Source organism: Garra rufa, chromosome 3 (genome assembly GCF_049309525.1).
Source record: "Garra rufa chromosome 3, GarRuf1.0, whole genome shotgun sequence".
In the NCBI taxonomy this organism is placed as follows: Eukaryota; Metazoa; Chordata; class Actinopteri; order Cypriniformes; family Cyprinidae; genus Garra; species Garra rufa.
The window spans coordinates 14,509,472-14,527,868 of NC_133363.1; the positions used below are offsets into that span (position 1 = coordinate 14,509,472).

The 18,397-nt window shown below is 40.3% G+C and overlaps 1 protein-coding gene across 2 annotated transcripts in view; it reads right to left on the bottom strand.

Moving 5' to 3' along the window:
* Positions 1-7,975: 7,975 nt before the first annotated feature.
* hacd1 (3-hydroxyacyl-CoA dehydratase 1) overlaps positions 7,976-18,397 on the bottom strand; it is a 39,024-nt gene continuing 28,602 nt past the window's right edge. For both annotated transcript variants that reach the window (XM_073836869.1, XM_073836868.1), the window contains exons 6-7: positions 9,880-10,058; positions 7,976-9,258 (exon numbers count right to left, since the gene is read on the bottom strand). In XM_073836869.1, the coding sequence (XP_073692970.1) occupies positions 9,176-9,258; positions 9,880-10,058 (262 nt within the window). In that variant the 3' untranslated portion in view covers positions 7,976-9,175. The remainder of the gene's footprint in view (positions 9,259-9,879; positions 10,059-18,397) is intronic.

An 18,397-nucleotide genomic window follows, 5' to 3' on the forward strand; every position in this document is an offset into this window, starting at 1 on the left:
TGTATTATTGGTTTGGGTTGTAACTGGTTTATGTTTATGTGTGTAGAACAAGCTCTCCCTGAAGTTTAAGAAGAATGTGCAAAGGGAATCATCTCCATTTTCCCATACTTGGTTGATTCCAGGAGCGTTTGGTTATGTAAGTAACTATTGCCTCTCAATATTTTGGATTAATTTTCTAACATTTCTAACCTGATCTTTTCACAAAGACCTAGTACAGGAGCTGTAGATTTTCAGTTAGAAATTGTTTTCATTTGGGACTTTAAAAAAATCATGTTGTTGATAAAGTTGAACTGTATGTCTTCATTTCAATACTGGTAGAGGTTTTAGCTCAATTCGTCCACACATCTGTAGTCATCAAGACTTGGTCATGAATGTGCTTTCAATACTGAATCTGTGTGTAGCATAAACTAAAGAACTGGAGTGGTTAATATATTTGTATTAGCACATCTTCCAGTGAGGTTAAGTCAAGTTAAAATGAGCAGGAGGGTATGTTCTACCTAAAAACTAAAAACCTAAAAGGCTATAAAAAATGTGTTTATTTTGTTTTCCATGTCTCCAGGTTGGGACAGCAACATGTCTTCCATTGTCAACCATGTCAGTGCCGCAAAAGAATGGGAAAGACCTCAGCTAGACAAGCATGTGATCGTCTTGTGAAATTCATCAAGGTGATACTATGTCAAATGACACATAATGTTCATAATGTTGTATTACTGTGTGACCTTGAACTTGCTTATTTCTCAAAAAAGGTTCTTAAAGGAATAGTTCACCCAAAAATGAAAATTCTGTCATTAATTACTCACCCTCATTATTCATTATAACAATTATTCAACAATCCTTCTCCTTCAAGTCACCATCCTCCGCCATACTTGAGAGTACCACGATGCATGCTGCTGATGCAGGAGCCACATTATGACTTTAAACATGCATGCACAGCATCTTGTTTATGAGCAGAGCAAAGCATGGCATGCATTGTTACACTCTCATTAATGGTAGAGGACAGTGACTTGGGGGAGAAGAACTGTTGAATTAAGTAGTTATTTTGGTTTTCATTGCGCACAAAAAGTATTCTCGTACCTTCATAAAGTTACAGTAGAACCACTGTTGTCACATGGACTATTTTAACAAAGTTCTTAATACATTTCTGGGCCTTGAACATGGTAGTACCCTTGCTATCTATGCAGGGTCAGAAAGCACTTAGATTTTTTTGAAAAATATCTTAATTTGTGTAACAAATATTAACAATGGTTTTACAGGTTTGGAACGAAACTTCTACTTTGCATATTTAGTAACAATCTGTTTGGAAGAATGTAAAACATATATAAATATAACAGCAGAGAGTAAAATATTAACACCAAATTGAGCAAAATTAACTCAATTTAGGAAAAACAACTCTATCAAAAGAGCAACTTTTACTCTTTTCAGAGAGGGACCAAATGTTATCTGGCATAGAGTAAAATTTTCTTCAATTTGAGTAAATTTTACTCAGAAAAATTTACTGTGTAGGCAGCAACAAGGCAGGTAAGTTTTATCAGGGTTGGAGCTAAACTCTGCAGAACAGTGGCCCTCCAGGACAGAGATTGCACATGCCTGGCTTCAGTGTTGGGGTAACACATTACAAGTAACGCAAGTTACGTAATAATATTACTTTTTCCAAGTACACTGGAAAAAGTTTTCACCAGATTCAACTTAAAAACATAAGTTCAGCAGCTGCCTTAAGTTTTTAAGTTAAATCAGCATAAAACTACAAGTCATTTTAACTTATTACAATAAAAATGAGTTGATATAACTTGTGAGTTTAAATGACTTAAGTTGATATAACTTACAATCTTAAGGCAGCTGCTAAACTTAAGTTTTTATGTTGAAACAGGTGAAAACTTTTTTACAGTGTAACTAGTAAAGTAATGCATTACTTTTTAATTGACAAGAAAATATCTGAGTTACTTTTTCAAATAAGTAACGGAAGTTACTTTTTCCCCCCATTTATTGATTAAAAGCTCTCCTGTCCCCATGTTGAGCGAAATTGTGAGTAAGATGTTACTTTAGTTCTAGAATAAATGTGAACATGCATTAATTCATCTCACTCACTAAAAAAATAGATACAGTATTCCTTAAAATGAATAAGCAGTGAAATTCAATGCAAACTGCAATAATTAAATATGTTTAATAATACAAATATCCTTTATGTATTTAATCCCATTTTATTAACCAATGTCTTTGCTGCCGACCTTCAATGATCCAATTCATCCATACTAATAAGCAAAAATTACTCACGATAATCTAACATTTGTTTTCCTTTTTTTATTGCTGAAGAGTTGACATTTTTTCTTTTGCGTTCTACTGTACAGACATGAATTTACTTTTCTCTAAGCCTGAGGCTTTTGGTGTAAAAAAGCTTTTACATTTGCCAAAAATAGAAATTTTTATATTAAAAACAAACAAGCAAGCAGTGCCCAGGTTTAAAAAGTAATGCAAAAAGTAAACCCAAAAGTTACTTTCCATAAAAAATAACTAAGTAACATAATTAGTTACTTTTTTAGGGAGTAACTCAATATTGTAATGCATTACTTTTAAAAGTAACTTTCCCCAACACTGCCTGGCTTACATTGTAGGTACACTGTCATTAACATCTTACCTCAGTGCAGGGTTGAGCCGCCTATTTAGGAACTCTACTCTATTTCATGTAAAACATTTAAAGATGTTTCTCACCAAGAACAGCTGCAGCAGCAACACCAACAGAAGCAGCAGGCATTTGAGGGAGCATTAAACAAGTCAACAGTTTGGGTGCTCACTTGGGTAGTATTTCCAGCATTCTCGGGTGGATGTTTTCCCATCTCCAGTTCAGACCCCATTAGCTACAGACAGAACTTTCAGTTAACCAAAATGCTTAAACAAGTGAGAACATGAACTGTGCAAGAGTTACCATTGACAAAAGTACACACTGTAATGCTTAATTGTGCTTAATTAATTTAAGCAGCCCTCCAGGTAGGAAAGAGGTCTGCATGCCACAATACACAGCAGACCAATTACAACAGAACACCTGAGCTCATCAGCACACACGTTAAAACATGCACATAAGAGAACATTGTGATGTTTACATTCATGTGTCTTTTTCTTCATGACAATAATAATTTTCAAACAGCATGAATAATCTTAGTTTCTACTGATCAATTAAAACTAATTAAAACTGGGAAGGAAGGCATGAACTAGCTAGTCAAATCAGAATTTATGCACAAGCTATAAAGAAACTGCATGAGTGTTTTCCTGAATTTGGACGCACCACTGCATCAAATCCCTTAATATTATCCATGCTTATCTTTCATTATGAACATTGTTATTATTTTTTATTATTATCTCATTTTATTTGTATAGGGAAAGCTCGCGATTTGCACTCCATAGATCAGTGAGCAGACTGCATGCATACATCTCTTATACCGATTTGCCTCAGATATGCAATAATGTACACATACATATAACTAAAACACAATAATGAAACTCACCTTTTCTACATGGGTGTCCGGTAAAGACTAACTCCGGCTCTCGTTCACACGCCCATCATCTGCAAGCGAAGCTCGCTCAGCTTCACATCCCTCACGCATGCGCGTCAATATCTGCTTCAGACTCTGACGCGCACAATAGCCTGCAATCAGATCCAATCTTACATACACCGTTTAAGTGGTCTTAATACAAGGTTTTGTAATAATCAGAGTAACAAAATTATTAGTACAGACAGTATATATCGCAATACAGCTGAAAACATATCCCGTGGCCAACAGAATATGTCTTATAGTCATCCTATTCCTTATTCTATTGTGTGGCGGTGCAGAAAAAGGGGGAAATGCAAAAATGAAACCAAAACAACTGTCATGACCGCCAGCGAATAGGAACAGGAGTCTAATTTGGGAAGGACGTGATGTAGCTGTATATATAGAGAAGTAGAATCAACAGATGGGGGGTTTTCAAGAGGGAAGAACAACGGGAGAAGTCGGTATAGTGTCTAGCGTGAAGATTACACTGTTTCGGCTGAGCGCACATTTACGCACTGTGTAATGCTGGAGCAGGACCAGCGCAGAGCGCATACCCTATGTTCACCTACATCACATTCACCCCACGCATACCGTAACTTCGGGCTATCGAAACGATGTGAATGCATTTTTACACTGTAGCCCGCGGTCGCCGCAGTACTATAGATTATCTATAGTTTTTTATTTTATTTTTTTTATTCTGATTATTTCTTTTTCCCTTCGAATGATTAAGGTGTAATGTGTAAACACCGTGTGAACTAATCCTTTGTTGGTGTTGTTTTTTTATCCTCCTGTGAAAAATACATTTGGACTGAACTGAAAACCTTTTTTCTCTGTGCATTTATTTCCTAATTTATGTATTATTATTATTCCATGCTGTTGTGATATTGTATATAGGTGGCTTTTAGAGGCTATCTGGATTAATTACTTTTTGACAGGCTTATTCCTGTCTGGTGCCAGAACCTTTTTTGAGTTGGTAAAATAATTTTCACTAAAACTGTTTATCTGGGTGCCGCCACCATTACAGAAGTGGCGCCTGAACAGTGACTTGAATGAATGTCTTTGCTTGAATTCTGAACTGTTTTTCTTATTAAAGAGCTTGTGGAAAAGAAAATGTGAAACATGCATTGCAGTTTATTTTATTTGTTTATTTATTTTTTTGTTATTTTCCTGGTGCCCCAAATTGCCCCAAAAACCCAACATATACTTTCCAGAATTTCCTTTTTGATTTTATTTGCCCAACATTTCATATTGCCCACAGATTTAGACACACACACTACAAACATGGCATCTACCCTCCTTCACCTTCGGTGTCTATGGAGATCGAACCCCCAGACATATCAACTCCAGTCTGGCCACCTGAACCCCCACATGTGCGACCAAGACCTGTTTCTCCACCTCATGTTCCCACTTTTCACTTCACGCCAACTCAGTTCAGCACTTCCAGGTGGCACTGCTTCATTCCAGCCGGAACCTATGCAACTCTGCACCTCCACTGAAACTTCAGCACCTTCCTGAGTGTCACAGCAGCGTCTAACCAGATCTCCTTCCCACTCCTGGAAATGAAATTTATCAGCTCACTGCCCATGTACAAAGAAACTGGGATAATTTATTTGACTGCCAAAAACAGCAAGGAAAATAATCTGCAAAATCTATTTCCCTGCACAAAGCAAAGCTTGCAACAATGGCTGCAAAAATGGAAGGTAACCATCAGCAAATCTTGAACACAATAACTGCACAGAAACGAGATGAGGAAGAAAGCACAGATCAACTGACCAAAGCCACGAAGTTGATGGTATCAGTAGAACTCCAGAAAAGTGAAAATACCTTAATTTCAGAAGTTTGCTTTATGGTGAAACAAGTACAGCTGGAATTGCAAAATGACCTTCAAGCCACACAGGAAAATTCTCGAAACCTGTGCACAGCTTTCTAAAGAGATCAGTCATTGTAGCACTCAAACATATGATCTAAGCAACGACTTTAAAGTTTTACGATCAGAAATTAGTAATTATTTCAAATCACTCGAAAAAGCAGTGGTAGACCAATCAAGAAGTGCTCCGTTACCATCTCACCACACTGTCCCATCATCATCTCCACCTTCACCTTCAGAGGCTGCACCCATATTGCACCCTACACCAGCTGTCAAAAGTGATCATTTGAAGTTAACTTTTCCAACATTTGGAAGACCCTCAAATGATGCTGATCCACTGTTATATTTAACTTGCTGTTAAGACTTTTTGGCCTTACATCCCATGGCTGACGTTGACATCTTGGCTACCTTCCGCATCGTTCTATACGGCACGGCACGTGATTGGTGGGAAGTTGCTCGATCTTCTATTACCATTTGGAGCGAGATTGAAACGGCTGTTCTCTCAGCTTTCCTCTCCAAAGACTATGAAGATGAGCTGGCAGGGCGAGTCCAAACTTCCCCACGAGAGCTTGTGGAAGGAAATGGATTTCCTTGCCAACCTCCATCCATGGACCCTCGGTCCACTCTATTTGGCCAATGGAGAAGCCGAAGTACCTATAGGATGGACAGATGTTCAGATCACACTTCACAACAAAGTCTTTCCCACTCATGCTGCTATTCTCACCTCCAAAGCTGTGGCTTACTTCGTAGTATTAGGCCTGGACTTCATCTTTTTCAGTGGACTGCAGATAAATGTAGCTGACCAGAGGTATGCATTCAAGTCAAACCTGAGTGACGAGTATCCTTTTCAACCTGGACACGTCAGTGTTCCCCTTGAAAGACCCCAACATCTGGAAAAGAATCCACATCCACAAACTCCATGCTCAAACCAAACACTTTCACTGTTCAGCTTTATCTCTCCTTTAAAATTTCTACCATCAGAATCACAACTATTAACTTACATGGATGACCAAACCTTGATAGAGATGGCTGTAACAGAAGCTACAATTACTTCACCTACTACAATCCAACCCTGGATGCGCACCGTGGGTGGGGCTAAAGTGGGTGGCCTACAAAACACAGACATTTGATGCCGTTTCACTTATCGTCTGCAGTTCAGAATTATGACAGGGACCTTTTAAAGCTGGGACTGCTCCATCTTTAAATATCAAACAATGTGCAAATCCAGTGTTGAACTGGGCCTTGTTGATAAAACGTTTGTCAACAATCACACTTGCAAAACTCCTTTGAACTCTCAGAAAAACAAACTGCATCCACTGTTTAGGTAACGCTGAGTTCTGTGGGAAGCTGAACAAGGTTATCTTTCCCAAAAACACACTTCTTTGAAAACATTCTTCCCGAGCATGTTCCATGCAGTGCCGCCAAAAGAAGCACGTTGATGGGTGCTTCATGGCTCTCATGAAGAGCCATGTTAAAAAAAAAAAAAACTTTCCGAAACTTGTATGAAACCGGAAAGTATGTATTTGGCACAGCAATACTCCATTCTACTTCCAAATCGTTTTTTTTTTTTTAAACTGTGGCATGTTTAGCTGAGAATCAAAACTCTTTAACAGTGTAAATAACTCAACATGCATGAAGTAACAAATAATTGGTATCTTAGTGCAACGGTAGGCATAGGGAGTTTTTTTTTATAGGGAGGGTTTTTATTATGATGTATTGTTGTTTTCTTATGTTTATTAATCCAATGTATTTTTAATGTAAATGTAACAGACAGCTTTCTAAAGAGATCAGTCATTGTAGCACTCAAACATATGATCTAAGCAACGACTTTAAAGTTTTACGATCAGAAATTAGTAATTATTTCAAATCACTCGAAAAAGCAGTGGTAGACCAATCAAGAAGTGCTCCGTTACCATCTCACCACACTGTCCCATCATCATCTCCACCTTCACCTTCAGAGGCTGCACCCATATTGCACCCTACACCAGCTGTCAAAAGTGATCATTTGAAGTTAACTTTTCCAACATTTGGAAGACCCTCAAATGATGCTGATCCACTGTTATATTTAACTTGCTGTTAAGACTTTTTGGCCTTACATCCCATGGAGTTCTGTGGGAAGCTGAACAAGGTTATCTTTCCCAAAAACACACTTCTTTGAAAACATTCTTCCCGAGCATGTTCCATGCAGTGCCGCCAAAAGAAGCACGTTGATGGGTGCTTCATGGCTCTCATGAAGAGCCATGTTAAAAAAAAAAAAACTTTCCGAAACTTGTATGAAACCGGAAAGTATGTATTTGGCACAGCAATACTCCATTCTACTTCCAAATCGTTTTTTTTTTAAACTGTGGCATGTTTAGCTGAGAATCAAAACTCTTTAACAGTGTAAATAACTCAACATGCATGAAGTAACAAATAATTGGTATCTTAGTGCAACGGTAGGCATAGGGAGTTTTTTTTTATAGGGAGGGTTTTTATTATGATGTATTGTTGTTTTCTTATGTTTATTAATCCAATGTATTTTTAATGTAAATGTAACTTAAGTCCAAGATGAATTTCCTCTCAATAAGAACAATGCCCAAGTTCATATTGTCATAGATTTTTTTATTGTTTCTTTCATTTTTGTCTCCTCAAGACCTTTATTCATTCAGTTCAATTACCAGGCATTAAATTAAATAACATGAAAACATTTGTTTGAAGACTTCACAATTATATTTAATGATGTCAATTCCTCCACTTCTCACTCCAAATCCTGTCCTTTTCTCTACTCAGCTGCACAGAAGAATTAAATATTATAGCACCGTAGAGAGAAAATCTACTCAAAAAGAGAGCATGTGAACACAAGTTTATTACAAAAAAAGCAACAACACAAAAGATTTGATAGGTTTTAGCTAACTAGTCTAAGAGTATCCTAAGATGTGCTGCTTGATTTCTATAGTGCTACCTGTACAAACTTTTTTCCAGTTTATTTACTCTAGTTTGGATTGTAAACACTGAAGCAACAAAGGTACTCATAGTGCAGAATGAAATGTAAAAAATATATCCCAACAAAGCACATAATTTTCTGTCCAAACTTCTGTGAAACATTTGCATGTTGGGACAAAGTCACACCCATATTTGATGTGTAATATATACAAGAAGTGGGATTTTGGACTAATGAGATGTCACGGCGGGTACATCTCAAAACCATAACGCAATCAATGGACAGAATTTTCAGTTGGTTTTCACAGTCTCAGCTAGTTTGGACAAAAAATTTTACATGGGTGAGCTTGTATTACTTGTGACTTTATCACGTTGCACCTTGTTAGAATATGGTGTTAGTGTACATTTTAAAAATATAGTTCTCAGATTTCTGAAACCTTTTTAAAACCTGGCTCGCCATACTATCTCTGTAATTAACTAAGAATTAACAATACTTCTACAACATTTATTAATATTAGTTATTGTTATTTTCAGCATCTACTAATGCATTTTTAAAATTACAAGTTGTGTAAATGCACTTAGTTAATGCACTGTGAACTAACATGAAGAAACAATGAACGACTGTATTTTTATTAATTAACTTAAAAATTAATAATCAGTGTAATAAATGTATTGTTCACTGATTGTTTATGTTAGTTAATACATTAACTAATGTTAACAAATTACACCTTATTGTAAAGTGGTACCAATTTTAGAATATATTTGTATTTAATGTTTTTAGTTTTATATTTTGATCATAATCTGATGCTGAAACCTTTTTTTAAAATAACTGATGGCTACATGGGGTTTTGTTAGTGGCTTCTTTCTACTCATCTTTCTCTACTACGATTTCTCCATGAAGTACTCTCCTCCTCTGACGCAGCATGTGGAAGAACAGCTGAGGAAATACTAAAAGATAAACAAAGAACAAAGAAAATAAATGATAAATAAATTTATCAAACCATTATAATCTGAAGCTGTTTCATCAGCCTTCAGTTATAGGGAATGCTTGCTTTCTGTATATCATTTATTTTCAGGTCACTTAAAACAAGGTTCACTTAAAAAAAGACACTGGTAAGTGTTATATAATTATTAATAATATTAATTAAAAAACTGAAAAGTATCTGTTTTATTTACACATACACACAAACTGGCAATAGAAAAGCTGTTCTAAAACATCTTCCCCTCAAAACTTTGTTTCAAGTATTCACACAAAGTTAAAGTTAAAAACAAAGCCTGTGGTAAACCACAAAGTAAACTGCACACACCCATACCGAAAACATGAATTTTGAAGCGGTTATGTTTATTTTTTAAAATGTATGTTTCTAATAACTACCTAGATAAGACAGTTTGGGATGTCAGTGTGTGCATTTTATACTTGCACCACTCTATTAACAGTCAGTCATGGTCAATTTATTCCTTCCAATGGTAGCAGTTAACATGGCTGGTCTCGTGATAGAAACGTGGCAACCCCAATGGTAGAAAATGGTGGCATGCAAGTAGACATTTTATTGTGAGTTGAGTTCTTACATGGGATGTAGGACAGCATGACGATGATCAAGAAGTAGTAATAGTCAAAGGACACATTGTATTTGTTGGGAAGCCTCAGGGAATACATGCCAGATCTCCGCACGTACGGTAAGGCGGCATGTATGGTCAGCAGTTCTCCAATCACTCCCAAGGGGTACATGACAATAAACAGGTTATACCTAAGGAAGATGGGAGAAAAGAAAAAGATATAATTGAGATTCAATTTAACATGAGACATCACACATTATAAAATACACACCAACAATTATTATGTAGAACTACGCAAAATGTAGTTACCATGCATTACTTTACAAGACACTTCATTAAAAAAAATCATGTGGTTAATTATAATCAGTTTGAAAAGGTAAGTCAGGCATATTTGCATAATACGAGGTTAAATTCTGAATTAGACCATCTTAGTTTTGGTCATACCTCACCACTTGTTTGCAGAGTAGATACAGTATAAACTAATTACTAAAGGTACAGTCACATGTGCACAGAGACATAATTGTCTCATTGTGCAGGGATTTTCCACACTCCAGTCTACATATGCCTGCTATATATAGTAAGGGGAAAAATTATTTAATCCCCGCTGATTTTGTATGTTGACAAAAATCACAGAGGTCAGACGTTTCTTGTAGCTGACCACCAGGTTTGTACACATCTCAGGAGGAATTTTGTCCCACTCTTCCTCTGTCACCCAAGGTTCTTGCCCCTGCAGTTGTCCTGTCCCCTTAGCAGAAAACATCCCCAAAGCATAATGTTTCCACCTCCATGTTTGACAGTGGGGATGATGTTCTTAGGGTCATAGGCAGCATTCTACCTAAAACATTGGCAATTAAAATACTGCAATGTGATTAGGCTGGCCAACCGTTTTGTATAATACGGAATCGTCCCGTAATTAACACATCAAAGAAGCATTCCTTATGAAAGCTTTACAGAAGGCAGTTTGCCCTGTATTTGCAGCTATATTACATATGACCACTGGACCATACAAATAACAAATACAAAGAAAGAATAGAAAGAATGGAAAATGATTGTTTTTAACAAATCATTGTATATTTACGAACGTTGACATTCAAGGAAGGATTTAAAACCTTGCAGAATCATCTGCTGGCTGGTCACTTCCACTTCAGCAAGCCGGACTCGCGCTAATGGCAATTAGCTTCACCAGCAGCATTTTCATTTTTGGCAAACAACATTTGATCATGAGAACAATTTACAGCTAGGCAAGAAAATGCATCTGTTACATATGTAACCCTCGTTCCCTGAAGTAGGAACACTGACATTAGGAGTCTCACTTAGGAGCCAAATCACCTTTGACCATTACAAGAGAGGGTCAATGACAATTGGCAAGTGGAACTTCCCAACACCCTGTAAGCCAGATAAAAGCGGGCCAGGGAAGCTGAAAGAAAAGTTCTGCATTCTCAACAATTAAGTACAAGTTTCAAGATTGTTTTTAATTATAATTATTATATAACTATTAGCTTTGTGTACTATGTGGAATGGGTGCTGGTAACGTGTTGATCATTCCTGACCATCGGAACAGATTATGACGACACCAGCCCCACTCCTAGTCTAGTGCCTAGCCTGTCACTTTTGTAAGAAACTTCATTTTCATATGTTTATTGTCAGCAGCGTAAGCAGTTCAAGTTCAAGAACACATGAAGGACTTTATTTTTTTATAATCATGAATATATATAATTTTATTCTAGTAATTATTAAATTGGAATTACTTGGTATATAGATGCCTCTTTCTTACATCTGAGTCCCTGCCAATAACCAATACAAATACACATTCAAATTTTCAAAATATAATCAATCCAAAAACCAAGAAAGAAGGAATGGCACAGATCTAATGACCAGAGGTATTTCCAGGGCCCGCCACATATAAAGCATAATTAACCCTTCAACTTTAGGCCATAGCATGGTAAATGGAGGGTAAGTTTAAAAAGTGCCCCTCTTTCAACAATTTTCTGAGAATTTTGTTGGTAGCTGAGAAGTTCAAACAGATATGATGGGGCTACACCATTTAACACTTTAAAAACAAATAACAAAATCTTAAAATACAGCTATACTGCACTGGTAACCAATTAAGAGATGCTAGAACACTGGTCTCAAACTCAGGTCCTGGAGGGCCACAGCTCTGCACAGTTGGAGCTGGTTAGATCTAAACTCTGCAGAACTGCGGCCCTCCAGGAATTGAGTTTGAGACTTCTGTGCCAATGAAATGATTTTCCTTCTTCTAGTAGCAGTCAACAACCTTGCATCTGTGTTTTAAACAAACTGCAAGCAATATAAAGACGAATGCTTGAGACCCATGTACAATGCATTGCATAATCAAGTGTAGTAGATGAGATGAAAGCATGTATAACTATCTCTGGGTCCTTAAATGAGATCAAATGTTTTAATTTGGTTATTTGCCTTAGTTGGAAAAAGCTGCTCTTCACCACAGCACTTATCTGCTTTTGAAAAAGTTAGATCTGTGTTGTCTAGCAAAAGGACGAATGGTTAATGACAGTATATCAGAGATAGCATGAAGGGGTCCAAAGAAAACAATCTCATTCAGTTGAAGGAAGTGTCTTTTAGTCCAGCATTTAATATCTTCAAAGATTCAAGAATAGTAATCAGAGCAAAGAGGAATGTAAATCTGAGTATCCCACAGGTAGGGCTGGGCGATTTGGCCTAAAATCAAAATCTCGATTAATTGAACATTTTACCTCGATTACGATTAATGGACGATTATTTTATTTATTAATAAAATTATATTTAATTATATTTAAATAATATTTTTATAATATTGATTTATTTTGCCCTCATGGTTCATTGACAAGTTTTGTACAGTAAATATGCTCACATATTACAAGTGAGAGATTTTTGAATGAAGGGTGCATTACTTGATTTTAAAATAAAACACACTATCTACTATCTATGATTATTTATTGAACATCAGTGTTGAACAACTGAAATTAAAGCACACATTGATTAAAACGAAAAGTCACATTTGTCTTAAATTAGTGAAAATAAATAACTTGCACTTTTGGAAACAAAATACATTATTTTTAATGTTTTTCATATTGAAAGTAGAAAATAAGCAGTATCTCTTCTAAATAAAATTACTCTTGTATATCCTGTAAATACTTTTTACTGTATAAATACTGTTTAAGCTCTCCATCGACATGTCTGCGGAATAACGCAACATAACTTAGCGGGGTCACGTGACTCCACAAGCGGTAGTGTTTTTAAAGGGAAAGTAATTGAAATAATTGACTTGGAAAAATTTGATCGATTATAGGTTCTGAATGCCGATTTCGATTACTTTTCGATTAATCGCCCAGCCCTACCAACATTTGAATAATGCAAAATACAAATTTCCAGTCATCACCTTTACAGAGTTTTCTTGTCCTTAACACAATGCCAAGGAGGTAAGACATCAGTGATGACCTTAGAGAAGCAACTGTTGCTGTCATCAATCTGGAAAGAGTAATACAGCCATTTCCAAACAATCTGAAGTCCATCATTCCACAGTAAGGAAGGTAATTAGTGGAAGTAAAAGACATTAAAAACAGACACCAATCCTCCCATGAGTAAATGTCCCAGCAAATTCTCCCCAAGATCGGACTGTGTAACGATCAGAGAAATGGCAGACAACCCAAGAACTTCGCCACAGATTCTACAGGCCTCAGTTAACATGTTAATTGATAACAGTCATGACAGTACAATTAGAAAAATATGGGATGGATCAGGTGGAGCTGGAGACCACCATGACAGAGAACTAGACCACCTCAGCACAGCCAAGGACCACCATGGTGGATCACAGTGGTCATGGTGACCATTAGAGATGCACCAAATTTTAGGCCACTAAAAATTTTTTGGCCGAAAATGGTGTTATCGCTTTGTAGCTGAAAGAAAAAAAGGCTTTTGATGAGTCAGCTGCCATCCCGATGATCATCATCATCCCATCCCTTAATTTCCACCTTTCACCAGGCTCCTGACAGGAGTGGGTGTGTGAGAGAGGAGGGGCGCCAAAACAGCCAGGTCTGGCGGCATGTGATGAGGCGCACCTGAATTGAATGGAGCCTCATTACTGCCACTGTTTAATGCAGAGCATGCATGGACGCTGGTGTCCTCATGGGTCCAGGAAGGGAGTGTTGAGGGATCCCGTGCCAATGAAGACATGAGCTATCGGACCCATGGTCCAGACTAGAACCGCACCAATGATATGGCTGGCGGGCCAGGTTGCCGGTTCATCTAATCCACTTTAACGCCATGGGCCAAGAAGGATGAAGCCACTCCTCTGCCCCTTACCTGGACCCTTCCTCCTTAAACACTGTCCCTGCTTCATAATATTCCCAGCACGACAAGGACACTAGATCCCCTGTTTATTTTGACACTTTTTTACGAGTCGGCTGCCTCCCTGCTAATTATCATCATCTTCACCCTTTCTCTTAATCGCCTCCTTTCACTAGGCTCCCGACAGGAGTGAGTGTGTGAAAGAGAATGAGCGCTAAACAGCCAGGTCTGGCGGCGTGTGATGAGGCTCACCTGAACTGAATGGAGCCTTATCACCGCCGTCATTTAAATGCTGAGTGCGCCTCTCCTCTTCTCTTCCCTGTGCATGCACGCTGGTGTTCTCGTAGGTCCAGGAAGGGAGCGTTGAGGAATTCTGCGCATGAGCTGCCACCCGTGATACACACAACTGCACCCATGATACAGCTGATGGGCCAGGTTATCGGGCTGTCTAATCCCCTTGAAGTGCCATGGGCCAAAAAGGACGCCCCGGACCCGAGAGGGGAGCATGTGTGGCCGCCGGAATCTGCCCCTTACCTGGACCCTTCCTTCTCGAACACTGCCAACATTGCGATATCCCCAGCACGATGAGGACACCAGATCCCCTGTTAATTTTGGATACTTTTTTCCCCTTTTTAGACATTTTATGTTGATTTTTTTTTTATAAAGCCTCTCTGAGTCCTGACGCCACACCCACTGTGTTTGTTGTTCCCTACCAAAAGCTACACTCTATGCTGCGTATCAATACGCTAATGAGAACATTCTTTGTTCGACCGGTGTAAAGCATTAGAGTGCGGATCGGGCCGCATTTTTCTGTCCGAGCCCGGCCCGAGTCCGACAGAGCAGTAACCGAACCCGACCCGAGCCCGACAAGCATTAAGATATTTATGTCCGAGCCGATCCCAGCCCGACACAGTTAAAATCTCTTTTTACTCATACTAATGACACATGCACTTTTTTGTGTGGAAAGCCCGCTTTTATTAAGCCACTGTAAAAAAGCGTTCGGAAATGTCAACAGATGAGAGCATCAGTGCACACTGGGCAAAAAGCGCCGTTATAACACGGGCGCACTATCGCGCTGAGGTGACCGAGCCCGACCCGAACCCGAGCATCCTTTCTAAATATCTGTCCGAACCCGGCCCGACCCGTCGGGTTCCGTCGGGTCCCGTCGGGCTCGGCTCGGGTATCCATCCTCTATAAAGCATGTGTGTGTCAAACACGCCAAGAGTTGGCTAAATAACCTCTGTAGGTGACGTAACATAATTGCGTGCACCAGAGGTTATAAATAGACGTGAAACAGGTGTAACCTCAGAATCTTTTGTCTTCAGAGACCGTTTGTGTGTGTATGCGTGTCTTACCTTCTTCTCGGTTTAAAAGCGAAAGTAAAACAACAATCAAAAAAAGAAAATCATGTCCAGTTTAAGGAGATGCTTGCCTCCCTGTGCTCAAGTTATCCCTGATGATGACAGACATGTTTATTGTCTGGAGTGTCTCGGTGAAGAGCACGCAGTTGCCGCGCTTGAAGATGCTGAGTGCGAGCACTGCGAGGCTCTTTCCATCGAAGCACTTTGCTCGAGGCTTGCTTTCTTTCAGGAGGGGCGAGCCTCTGCGTCCTCTCTGCGATCGTGGGGCTCGCGTGTTGAGCTGTCAGAGAGACGAGGTGCACGTGAAGCACCCGCTCTCACACTCTCCCCCGATCGTGATGACTCCGCCCTCGCTGCTGAAGCGTGCTCAAGTGCTTCTTAAGAGCGAGCCGAGGACACGGGTTCTCTTGCTTCTGGCGACATGGAGACCGAGAGCGCCGTCTCCGTGCGCTCCTCACGAAATGACAAAGCGTTTGGGGAGTTACTGGAGGTGGTGACTCACACAGTGGCCAGGCTTAAATTAGACTGGCCACAGGAGCAAGAGAACGCCAGACACTCCAAACTTGACGACAGGTTTCTGTCGGGTGGCTACGAGGAGAGACTTCAAAGACGGTCTCTCCCCTTTTTACCAGATCTCCATGACGAGTTATCTCATTCATGGAGTAACCCATACTCCTCGCGCATCTTTGTACCCACGGCATTGATTTATTCGACTATCGTGGGTGCTAAGGAGCAGGGGTGTGCGATGATGCCACAGGTTGAAGAGACGCTCGCGGGCTATCTCTCCCCTGGGAGCTCATCCTCGCTTAAAAAGCCAGCGCTCCCCACCAAGCCTTGTAGACTTACATCTTCTTTGGTGGGGAAGGCGTTCCAAGCAGCTGGTCAGGCTGGTGCTGCCTTGCACACCATGGCGGTTTTGCAAGCGTACCAGGTGGACCTGCTGAAAGACCTGAGCACAGGCAGGAGTGTTAGTGAGGAGGCGTTCTTACAACTACGCTGAGCCACGGACTTGTCTCTTCGCGCAACCAAGCAAACGGCTCGCTCCATCGGCCGCTCTATGGCTGCTATGGTTGCTATGGAGAGACATCTGTGGCTCAACCTCACGGGCATCAAGGATAGGGACAAGATGTTCCTCCTTGATGTCCCCTTGTCACCTTCCGGCCTATTTGGCGACTCCGTGAACACCGTCGTCACTAGGTTCCGGGAGGCTAAGAAACACGCGGAGGCTTTCGATCAGTTCCTCCCCCGCCGTGCTCAGGCAGCCCAGATCTGATCCAGTGCCTCTGCGGCGAGAGTCGCAGAAGCAGAGTGTAGCGAGCCGTGTGCCCCCTTGTAGGGACTGGGACTTAAGAGGCCGGACCTAAGGACAGTTATTTCTTCTAAGAAGAAGTCCAGAGGGTCATGCGCCCAGAACCGTAGGGGTGTGCCCCCTCGGTTAGGGGCGCAAAAAAACCCAGCAGAGATTAGGGGCTCCTTCCCGGCACCCTCATGGGAACATTAGATTTTCTGTTGCCTCCTGCTATGTTTCAGGACACAGAACATCTAACCTCCCCCCAGCAAGGCGAAGTGTCAAGGTTAGAGCGCATTTGTTGACACAGGAACTGCAAACCCTGCTGGACAAAGGGGCCATAGAACGTGTTCCCCTGTCAGACAGAGAGTCCCCTGCCAGACAGAGAGGCTATTACAGCCGATACTTTTTGGTTCCCAAAAAAGATGGGGGGCTGCATCCGATTTTGGATCTCCGTGGGTTAAACCGCTACCTCAGGAATTACAAGTTCAAAATGTTAACAATCAAAATGATTGTTTCCCAGATCCAGTTAGGGGATTGGTTCGATCTCAAGGACGCTTATTTTCACATAGAAATTTTGCCACAACACAGGAAGTTCCTGAGGTTCGCTTTCGGGGGCGAAGCTTACCAGTATCAGGTTCTTCCATTTGGCCTAGCCTTGTCACCCCGCACGTATACAAAATGCATGGATGCAGCACTGGCTCCTCTGCGACTTCAGAGCATCCGCATTTTGAACTACATAGATGACTGGCTCATTCTGGCCCAGTCTCAAGAGCTGGCGCTTCGACATCGGGATGTTGTCCTAGCTCATCTTGAATCTCTGTGGTTGAGACTCAACGCCAAAAAAAGCGTTCTCTCTCCTGCCCAGAGGACAATGTATTTGGGGATTGTATGGGATGCGATCGCAATGCAGGCACAGTTGTCACCTGCGCATGTCGAATCCATTCTAAACACCCTAAAGAACATCAAGCTAGGCCAGAAATTTACTGTTCATTACTTTCAGAGAGTTTTGGGTCTCATGGCAGCTGCATCCACGGTGATACCTTTGGGCCTTCTGCACATGAGACCGTTTCAGTTGTGGCTCAGGGCCAGGGGATTTCATCCAAGGGCCAATCCCCAGAGGCAAATTAGGGTTACACGCCAGGGGCTTTGTACCCTTTCTACAGATCTGGCCATTTAAAATGCGCGCGGGAAGGAAAGTGGTCTTGTGTGACACCGGTATATTCTGAGGGATCACAGAAAATACATTGACACAGGAAAGACATGATAAGTAAGGGGGCAGTCATGTAACACACTGAACTGAAGCAGCTGCAAACATCGCTGCAAGCTAAAAGACTCCTTTGTAAGGTGACCTGGAGGGGACATCTTCGGTTCACTTATGTTAGTCGTGGCCACGACATATAAACTCGTGGGAACGTCATATTATATCGTTGCCACGAGATATTAATTCATGGGAACGTCATATTAACTTGTGGGAACGTCATCATTTTGTCGAGGTAATGACATCCTTATGTCGTGGCCACGAGTTTAATACATAAACAAACCTGCGTGACCATAGTAACCCAGGATTATCAGA